At 47.1% G+C, this 10,575-nt stretch overlaps 1 protein-coding gene across 1 annotated transcript in view; it reads left to right on the top strand.

Annotated features, from left to right (window-relative positions):
• TTC7A (tetratricopeptide repeat domain 7A) overlaps positions 1-10,575 on the top strand; it is a 142,337-nt gene that overhangs the window by 52,134 nt on the left and 79,628 nt on the right. The window contains 2 exon segments of the mRNA XM_006159882.3: positions 9,649-9,727; positions 10,280-10,437. Coding sequence (XP_006159944.1) covers positions 9,649-9,727; positions 10,280-10,437 — 237 coding nt within the window.

The following is a 10,575-nucleotide window of genomic DNA, read 5'->3' as shown; positions in this document are numbered from 1 at the left end:
GGAATCCTATTAATAAGACACTGCTGCCACTCAACCCTGGCAGTGTTCACAGTGTTGTTGTGAGAAGAAGGATTGCAAAACCCCCTGAGCACAGAACTCTGAGGGGAAGGTACTGCTGTGAACTCCCTCCCTGCGGAGGGTCCCCACCTCCAGTTCTAGGGGCTGCCTTCTCCACAACAGCATTTTCTGCAGGTATAATGAGGTTAGGGTGAACATCGGGGGCAACTGGGAGGAAAGGAAGGGAAGTGAAGAGTGGTTCTCCAGTTCCTTATGAGTCCCAGGCTGAACCAGGTGTTTTGTGTGCAGTGCCCAATGAAGACAATCATGTGACCCACCTCACCAGTGAGGGCACAGAGGCTAGAGAGGGTGGGTCATTTGCCCAGGCTTACTGGGATTCCAGCTTCAGGTCTGAGTGGCCTTGAAACTCATGCTGTTGTCAACTTTGTGGGCCAAGAAGGGCAGTCTGGGTGTGTGGGAGAAGGACGGAGCTGGTGGTGGTTGGGTCCCCACCAGTTGACCCTTGATACACTGACTTAGGGGTCCTTTGGCCATTCTGGAACCCTGACTCACCATTCTCAAAAGATGGCTTCTGTGCTTGCAGGTGGTCCCACCCATCCTGAGTTAGCCTGTTTCCTCCCCTGTGTGCTTTCTGTATTCTCTGGCTGTGTGTGCATCTTGCGAGTGTGTGTGCATGTGTCTGTGTTTGCACGCACATGCATATGTGGTGCCGGCAGCAGGCAGAAGCGTTAACCAACCTTTGCCTCTCTAGGAAGGTCCACATAATTTCAGTTACTTTTCTGTTTCTTTAATTCTGTTCCCTTTCCTTAATCTTTTTTTTTCCTCTGGAAGCACAAAGTCCACCCCAACCACACCAAATAAAGAAGAATGGAAGTTGAATCATCATTTCTTTCCAAGTAAACAGCCCAGACGTTTGAAAGCCTCTGAGAATGAGCAGTAGTCTCCAAGATTTGTGGCAGTTACTCAGCCCCTCTCTTTCCTGTGGCCAGTCCAGCCCAGAACTGGCCTCAGAATGTGACAGATAGTTAAAGCAGAGGGGCATGGCTCTCTATGCCTGTGTGGGCTATAAATACTTTCTTTGCATCTTTCCTCATAATAGTAGCTAATGTTTGCTGAATACTTACTGCATGCCATGGAGAAGGCTAATGTCTTCCTCTGTAATCCTATGAAGCTTGAACTAATACAGTCCCCATTTTACTGAGGAAAGGAGAGGTTAAATACTTACCCCAAGTCACAGAGCAAATAAGTAGGAGAGTTAGTAAGCCTGGTACTGAACCTGGATCTGTTCAACCCCATTGGCACAGAGCCTGGCTCAGTAAGTAGTCCCAGGCCCAGAATACCAGTTTTCCATAGTAGGTCTACATCAAGCTTTTGTAGTTACGTATTCTTGTCCTCTGGTCAAAGTTATATCTTCCTAGATCCAATATTTTTCTAATATATTTATTTATGTTAAGAAGTTAAGGGGCCAGCGGTTAGCGTAATGGCTATGTCGCTGGACTCCCATGTAGTCGACCGCGGTTCGAGTCCCGGACCCGGTGGCTTAAACTCACGCCGGGCGCGTGTGCTTTCGTGCCCAGGATCCTGAGAGGTGAATGGAGGAGAAGGGATTGCGGCGTGGCCATCCCCCCTGGGGGGTGATTTCTCGCTTTCTGTCTCTCTGTCTCTCTCTGTCTGTCTGGCAAGCGTACGCGCCCTATATCAAAAACCTCTCCAAAAAAAAAAAAGTTAAATAATATAAAATTACCTTAGCCATGGTTTCATGACCACAGCACTGTTGTTACTTTGAGCCAAATAACTATTGCAGGAGCAGTCCTGTACACTGTAGGTTTTAAGCACCATCTCTTGCCTCCACCCACTAGATGCCTGAAGCTTTCCCCCCACCCCTCAAGTGTTATAACTGAAAACATCTCCAGACATTGACATATGGCCTTCTTGGGGGGGAGGGGGAGGACAAAGTAGCCCCCTCTGTGTTAGCTTAGGTGCTAGAAGCAGAATTCTGGGGTAGACAGAGACCCAAATACCTGACATCAGGTCCTCTTCTCCAGGGCAGCTCTGAAAAGTCATTTAAAAGGCTGCAGAGCCATTTCCTGCCAGTTAAGTTCAACCCCTGCCCACCTGGGCTATTGGGGTGTTTGAGGTGGTGAGAGAAACCGCTCTCGGTGCTTAGGAACTCCCTGTACAGTGAGGAGACAAGGGTAAGATGAGGAAGCCCAGGGGACAGCGTGGTCGTTGATTTCTGGGAGTCTGGAGTATCCACTGGGACCAGGCACCTCACCCTCCTTTTAGGGTTAGAGCTGTGAACAGGATGCAGCTTTTCTATGGAGCTGACAACCCAGGGAAGCAGGCAGTGCCCTGTGTCAGGGAGGAGGCAGATGGGTGAGATGTTGCTGGGGTATGGTGTCCTGAAGGCCTCTGAGGAGACAACTCATCCCCCAACCCCTTAGAGCTAGAGCAAAGTAGCTGTTCCGTGTGGGAGCAGGCTCCTTAGGGCCTAAGGGGGAGGGAGGGAGAAATGGGGAAGCCTGCTTCAGATATATCTGGGAGCCTGAGCTCATTCCACAGAGGGCTTGGAGAACCCCTGCTTAGAACAGGCTAGACCACAAGCAGCCCTTGTCCTGGGTTCAGCTTTGTCACTCTGATTGAGATTTGACATTTAAGGAGTGTGGCTTGTCCATTGTGCAAAGTGGGTGGCAACTGCTTGATCCCCAGACAATTTTCCTCTTATTCTGAGCTTCTGGGAAGCCAGGGGCCTCCTTCATGCTGGCTATGTCTGAGACTGCTGCCCTGTTACTCATTCAGTGTGTCTGAGGGACATTAATTTTTTCCAAGGGCCTTGCCCTATTGATGCAACAGTTCATCCCCCCACATGATTCCTGCCCCTTGCTCTGTGGCTGATGACAGGGTTCTAATAGAGCTAGAACGGAAAGCATAGGCTTGAAATGCCAGCCAGAACTGGTGGGGCTGGGAGACCTGGGGCCTATCGCTTCACCTTATTGCCACTAGAGGGCAGCCGTGGACTCTGGTTGGAGCCTTGCCCCAGGCAATTCTTTGGCCACTGGGCTGCCAGGAGAGGGCACCTTTTAAAGATGTTTCTAGGAGATATAATGGCAGCCTGTCTAGGATCCAGGCTGTAGGGAAGGTTTATGAAAAAATCATGATTTTCATTTGCAGAAAGTATTTGTAAGGGTAAGGCAGCAGGGGCCTGAGGAGGCGAGGGGGAAGTGCCAGGGAGCTGCTTGTCCCATTGATGGCTATGACCTCACTAGGACAGAGTGCCTGGGTATCTCCCAAGAACAAGAATGTGAGCCGACTATTCCTTGGCTCAGAGTGGGCAAGTGGCCATTTCTCTCCAAGTTGGGGTTTATTTCCCTTCCTTCTGCCTAAACTGGCAGAGACCATTCTCCATTCAGGGCTAGGAGCAAGATTGGGCCATGTGCATTGAACCACGTGGGCTGTATGTTTTGTGCATTGTTCTTTATGTTTTTTTTTTTTTCTTTTAATTACCAAAGCAGCATGTGCTCAGTGTACCAAAACCAAACAATAGAGAAGGGAGTGTATGTGTTTTCTTAGGGAGTTCCCCGGGGCTTGGCAGTTTGTTCAGTTCTGTAGAAACACTCTCCCTCTGTGTGTGTGTGTGTGTGTACTCACTCCATCTTGCTAGCTGGGTGCTGCTCTGGAGAGGCGTTGCAGGCACCTTAGAAAACCCAGCCTGCTGTTTGGTATGACCCCACGAGGGGTTTGTAAAGCCCACAGTAATTTGGTCTCATTTTCAGCAGCCACCTGTACCTGCCCGACTCGGGGAGACCAGGAGACAGATTGTGCTCAGGGCGATTCAGAGGCTAGAATCACCTAATTGTGAAGCCCAGCCTATGACCCTAATGAGGTTCTGTGTTGTGCTTTGGGGCATGCACGGAGACCTCTAATGTCCACTCCAGCCTCTCTTAATGCACATTCTTTATTGTTAGTACCCACACCTCCTCAACCTTCACTGTCCAGCTCACTAGAAGGAAAGAGCCCATAGCTTGATCATTCTCAGTGCCATGCAAGGGAAGTGTTACAGCCTTATTCTGGGCTGGGGTAAAGAGCAGAGTTCTAGTTTTTCAAACAGATGATTTGGGTCTGTGGCAAGAGTGAGCAGTTTGATAATCTGACTTTGTCCTCTGATTCTACTCTCTAGCTTTTGTGATCTGCCAACTGGCTATGTTCTTCTGGGTCTGACTGGAATACCTCATGGTGCCAGCCCTAAAAGGGAGATTCTAGCCAGGGTCGTGCACACCGTTAATCTGCTTAGGTTCCATTCAGTGACCGGTTCCATGCAGTTTCCTATTCTCTGTCTCAAATCAAACCTTGTTCCACTCTGTCTCCAAAATATTTTTTGAGCACCTACTGTGTGCAAAACATTTTACTAAGCTCTGAGTAAATCAGGAACATGGCTCATTGAACAGACTGCACACTCCTTATGTGCAGGGCTGTGTATGCATCACTCATTTGGTCTCTTATTCCACCAATATTTGTTGACTGCCTATTGTGAGCATGACTGAGGAGCAGGCACTTTGTATGCAAAAGTCACTTTGTAAAGACTTAGTAAATTGAGTCCCAGGAGTTCTGCTGCTCAAATGGCCAGGAAAGGAAAGTGTAACTGTGCCAGGTTTTTCTCAGGGGTCTCAGCATTAAAGTAGTGTCAAATCTGAAGCCTGCCTTTCCCATTGGGCAAGGCTTTCATTTTCCCATTTGAAATTGGGACTTACTTGTGTAATAATTTTTTGTTTTGTTTTATTTTATTTTTATTTTATTCTTTTTTTGCATTAGGGCGCATGCATTCATAGGAGATAGAGAAAATGAGAAATCCTCAGTCCCCCTCCCTCCCCAGAGGATGGCCACGCCACAGTACCTTCTCCATTCTCCTCTTGGGATTTTGGACTTGCACACACATATGCCTGGAATGTTTTTCAATCCACCAAGTCTGAGACTTGAACTGTGCAGTCAGCCATGTGAGATCCAGTGCCTTACCCTCCTGCTGGATGAGACCCTTTTATGCACCATGTATTGTGCTGGTGTTGGGGCTATAGCCTGTCTGCCTCACTCCCTCATTGGAGGCTGTGAAGACTAAATGTGGTGAAGGGCTTTGAAAAATGTGCAGCTTGCCATCCACATGAATGTCCCACCTGTACACCTCCCTAAGACGAGCCCTTGTCCTTGACCCATCACCACATACACATCTCTTTCTCTCTGTTTCTGGCCAATCAGGCTTTACTTTAGTTGGAATAAACAGCTTCCTGGCTTCTTCTTATGCAGTCTGTTTCTGGGCCAGAGCTTGTTTGAGGCCTTGTTTGAATATTGTTAAAAGTGGGCAGCTTTGCTCAGAAAGGTCAGTGTGAGAGATGAGAACAAAGAGATCTTTCAAGGTGCCCTTTCACAGAGCAGCCAAAAATGTCTCGGAAAAGCCTCACCTCCACCTGGCATGAACAGCTGTAGTCCTGGGACAGGATTGCTTAGGCCTGTGGCCATCTGGGAAGCCCTTGAGATTCCCCTTCCATGTTCTCATTTCTCAGGGGGTAAGCTGAGGCAGAGGTGCATTTCCAACACTGAAGAACAGGTCAGCACCATGGAATCCCAAATATTTCACTCTGTAGTCCTAGCCACTGGAACCTCTGTGCCACTTTTTCTCTTTAAAGTCTTCAGTAAAAATTGGGATTTACTCAGAGCAACCTGAAGGTGATTATTTGCTTTGCTAAAGAATTTCTGAGCACTTATGTGGGTGCCAAAATCCCTTATAGATTTGAAAACAAGAAAAAGTCACAGCTTTTGAGGACACAGAATCTTATTAAGGGTAGTACTGATTACTTAATTGTGCGTGTTGGGGATGGCAGGGTCCCTGAGAGACTACAGCGGTCTCAAGCCCCCAGGTGATGTCAGTCTCTGATCCAGGAGTGTCAACAGTGTAGAGACTAAAGGCTGAGTTTCCCCTGCAGTGGGAGAGAGAGAGGACAGTTCTTGCAGTGAGGTGGGGAGAAGGGCCCATAGTCATTGTTGGCTCCAGCCCATCATAGCAGCCTGGGCCAGACTGCCAAAGAGGAGGCTGGCAGGTAGCCCGTGGAGTGGAAAATCACCCACAGGTCCTGGGCACTGCCAGCCACTGGGCCATAGGGCCCCAGGTCCTGCCCGCCTCAGTCAGGGCAGAGTGCTCATGCAGACGGCGTTCCCTGAGTCAGCGTTGCCTCTCCTTTTTGGGAACTCATGCAGTCTGTCTTTTTTCTCCCTCCTTATGGAGGCTTGTGCTAGGCTGTCTCCTCAACTGACCTGGCAGGCCTGTGGCCCACTGTCCAGATCTAAGTTCTTTCCTGAGGCAGAAGCCTCAGTGGGACTGAAGGACCTCCACTATAGACTCTTCTTACTTGGAGGACCCCAGGCCCATCCCTAGGCTCAGTTTGTCTATCATAGAACCCTGTTTTTATGTCCACTAAGGCACTGGAGCTGGCAGAAGGAAACAGTTGGACACAAAGCTGGAGCATCCCCTCTGGCACTTCTGTCTTCTCCTATTCATTAACTCCCAAGCTTCCATGCCAAATAATTAAAGTTCATACATAAGTGATATGATCTTTAAGATCTATACTGGAATGATAAAGGAAAATTATTATTGTTACTTTTTAAATGAGAAAGCATCCCCCGGGCAGGATGGCCATGGTGCAGTCCCTTTTCTATTCTTCTCTAGGGATTTTGGGCACTCATGCACATGCATGGTTATCCTTCAAGCCGCCAGGTCCAGGTCTCAGACTACGTGGTTGGCCATATGGGACGCAGCCTCCTTAACCACCCAGCACTAGCTGGCCCAGAAAATTATTTATTATAAGCACCTACCACGTGCTGGCATGTACTTGGGGCTTCATGTACATTACCTTCCTGATAGTACTAGGAGGAAATAAGGGCTCTTCCTACAAATAGACAGATAGGACTCAGAAAGGCAGCCTTGCTTTCTCTAGAGTAGAGATTCAGGATCTGGCTGCAAAGCAGGATTTCCGTGTCAACTCGTCCCTTCTAAACCATGCTTCTTAGACTAGGAGTAGCAGGCACTGAGGAGCAACCAAACCAGTGGTTTTCAAACTTGAGTGCCCATTGGAATCCCTGGATATTTGCTAAAACCCAAATTTCTGGTCTCTACCTCAGAGTTTCTGATCCAGCAGGTGTGGACTGGGGGCCTTAGAATTGTATTTCTAACAAGTTCCTGGAATACTGATGCTGCTGGTCCAGGGATTACATTTTGATAAACTGTAGTCTAAACCCTTCTTTCTCAGAGAACAGGATGAGCACCTCTACTGGTATGCGAGGTGGTTTTAAGTGATACACATACCAACTTTTTTAAAATACCCCTATATGTAGTACTTTTGGCAAAAAAAAAAAAAAAAAAAAAAAAAAAAACAAAAACCACAAAACCAATATTCAGCAGGTGTGGACTGGGGGCCTTAGAATTGTATTTCTAACAAGTTCCTGGAATACTGATGCTGCTGGTCCAGGGATTACATTTTGATAAACTGTAGTCTAAACCCTTCTTTCTCAGAGAACAGGATGAGCACCTCTACTGGTATGCGAGGTGGTTTTAAGTGATACACATACCAACTTTTTTAAAATACCCCTATATGTAGTACTTTTGGCAAAAAAAAAAAAAAAAAAAAAAGAACCAACACACCAAACCCATGATTTCAGATTTAAGGTGAGATATCTACTGAAGTAAAAAGAAAGAAGATATAAAGAAAAGTATTATATACATAATGATACTGGTGATATGCAGCTAGCAGTAAAAATTATAAACATGGTGGTCAGACAACAGAAGTCTAGGAAACACTGAGCTAAATGGAAGTCCTTATTTTACAGATTAGGAGACTGCGGCCTACAGAGACGAGCCTGCTTCCGTAGGCCACATGACTGTCAGTAGCTCTACCTAGACTTGAGTCATCTCTGAGGGAGCTGAGGTTTCCTGTTCTGTTTGCCATTCCCATTCTTCTAAGCACTGGGGCAAGCTAGGGGAAGTCACTTTGATTTTCACCTCACTCCAAGAGCCTTTGCCTCTATTCTCAGCCCTAAAAACAAGGGTCTGTATTCATAACGTTAGTAGTCTGCACATTGGGGCTTTCTTGTCTAAAGCCAGAGCTTCCCACAAGCCAGGAGACTAGATCTGCAAACTTTCCCTTTTACAGTTCCCAGACTCCACAGCCCCCAGGAAACTGCAAGTTAAAGGAGGGATTTATATGACTTTCCTTGTTACCAGCTTTGGCTATTCACCCTCTACGGTCTTTACTTTTCTAAATTTGCTGGCCCGGCAGCCTCTGATTTCCCCACTTGTGTGGTGTGATCCAGGGAACCCTCTGAGCAAATGTTCAGGTAGGAACTGCAATTAGGCTGAGCTTCAGGAACATGCAAGATATGAGTCCTGCCCTCAGAAGGCCACAGTGAGTGAGGGTCAGGTGTGTAGGTGGAAATTGGCCTTGAGATGTGGTACTTGCTTCAGAAGAGGAATTGACAGGGTGTAAGACACAGGTAGGTATAGTAGGCTTAGAGACGGATCTGGGAAGGCTTCCTGGAGAAAGTGACATTGGGATTAGTTTTTGAAAAATGTGTAGGGGAAAGACTATTTAAGGCACTGGAAAAAGCCTGTGCCACATCTTGAGAGGAAACTGCAGTCATTCCAAAAGAACTTGCTTGAGTGGTGGGAACTAGATGCGAATGATGTGAAGGGCACGCCCAACAGTTCTAGGAAACCATGCTGAAGGCCTAGACTATATTCTATAATATGGAGGTGGGGGAGTGGGGTAGGCTTAACATATGGGCTGACTTGGGGAGGATCTAAACAACTATAGAATGTCAGGCAGACCACTCAAGGGGTGATAGGAGCAGTTTTTCAAATTGTAGACCACAGCCCATTGGTGGGTTAAAAGGAGTATTTAGTGAGTTGCAGCTATCATTTTTTTTAAAATGGGATAAAGGAAGCAGTAAATAGAGGATATCAGAGTTGATTGCACATAATAGAGAGATTGTGTTAAGAAAATTCAGTTTTAGGTAAGGAGAGTGAGTATATGCTGGGTTGCAATATGAGATGTATTTCTCCCTGTAAGTCACACTTTTAAAAACTGAGAATAATTTCAAGGCACAGGAGTCTGACTAGAGGAGGTGGGACTGGCCAGTGTGGTCATCCAGGCCTGAGGCAAGGCAGGCTGCTCTGGGGCTTGGTAGTAGCAACGGAGAGTGGAGATGGTTCTGGGGTTGACTGGATATACCAGCTGAAGATGAGAATTTGAGGCTGACTCAAGTCAGAAAGTCTGACACAACCCCAAGGCTCTTGAGCTAAGATAATACCATGTTTGAGATTCTCAATTCTTGGTACCATCTGGTGATAAACTAGAGGTCCAAGTTGCTGGGGGGCTTATGAGGAAGAAGAGATTCTCCTTCCTCTTTGATTCTTGATGACTTAGGCCTCTAGGGTCCTAGTGTTACAACTCTGACCTTTCATTCCAATTATTAACTGTGTTCAAATCAAACTCAAGCAGGTAGGCTCCTCCTGGGGTCTGCAGGTTTCACCAGGACATCTTTGTAGGAGCTAGGCCGATAATGGCCCTGCTTCTCTTGTCCTCCCACTAGGAACATCGTGAAGGCCATGAGAGAGCTCCGGGAGATTCTACGGACTGTGGAGACCAAAGCAACACAGAACTTCAAAGTGGTAACGGGATACTGGCTGGTTTATTCTAGGGTCAATTTCAGTGCGAGAGAATAGGAGTCCTAGTGGGCAGTATTTCCTATGTGTGCATCTGCTTGCTTCTGATTGTGACAGATAATACTAATCGATCTCAGAGTTCTTTCCTACTAAGCCTGGGAAGCACCCTAAGCACCCTTCTCATCATAATTATTAGATCAGAGTTATAATCTACTGCCATCCTTCTCTAAGCAAAACCATATCCTAGCAAGATGGTATGTAATTCTTAGGAATTTGTTTATTATCCTAATAAATAATATTGACTTTGCTTTCCTGACCCAACTCAAGCTGGCCTTCTTAGGCCTTGGTTCACCCCAAATCAGAAGACACAGCTGCTTGTCATGCTAGTATTTTGGGTCAAATATCAGAAAGGCATCTAATAGAGAGAGCTGCCTGTGCCTTTCTATTTTTCCCAACCCTGCAAGGGCCAGCTGAATATACTCAGATCCATGAAACAGATTGGGTTGTGTGGTGGGCTGAGGGCATCAAGGGCATTCTAAGTCTCTCCTTCTCTGCCAGATGGCGGCCAAACACCTGGCAGGGGTCCTGCTGCACTCCCTGAGTGAAGAATGCTATTGGAGCCCCCTATCCCACCCACTGCCTGAGTTCATGAGCAAGGAGGAGAATTCCTTTGTCACACAGGCCCTACGGAAACCTCACCTCTACGAAGGAGACAAGTAAGTTCTACTTGCCCTGCTGGGCCATGCCAGTCTCATGCCACACACAGGGTTTGGTCCATCTTGGCATCTCTTCTCTCTGCCCTATACTCTCTCCAGTCTCCACCCAGTACAAGGTAGGTAGGCTCATTAGTTTCA

Source organism: Tupaia chinensis, unplaced genomic scaffold, assembly GCF_000334495.1.
Source record: "Tupaia chinensis unplaced genomic scaffold, TupChi_1.0 Scaffold000661_1, whole genome shotgun sequence".
NCBI lineage: Eukaryota > Metazoa > Chordata > Mammalia > Scandentia > Tupaiidae > Tupaia > Tupaia belangeri.
Note: the sequence above shows the minus strand (reverse complement) of the source record. Positions and strands in the feature narration are given on the sequence as shown.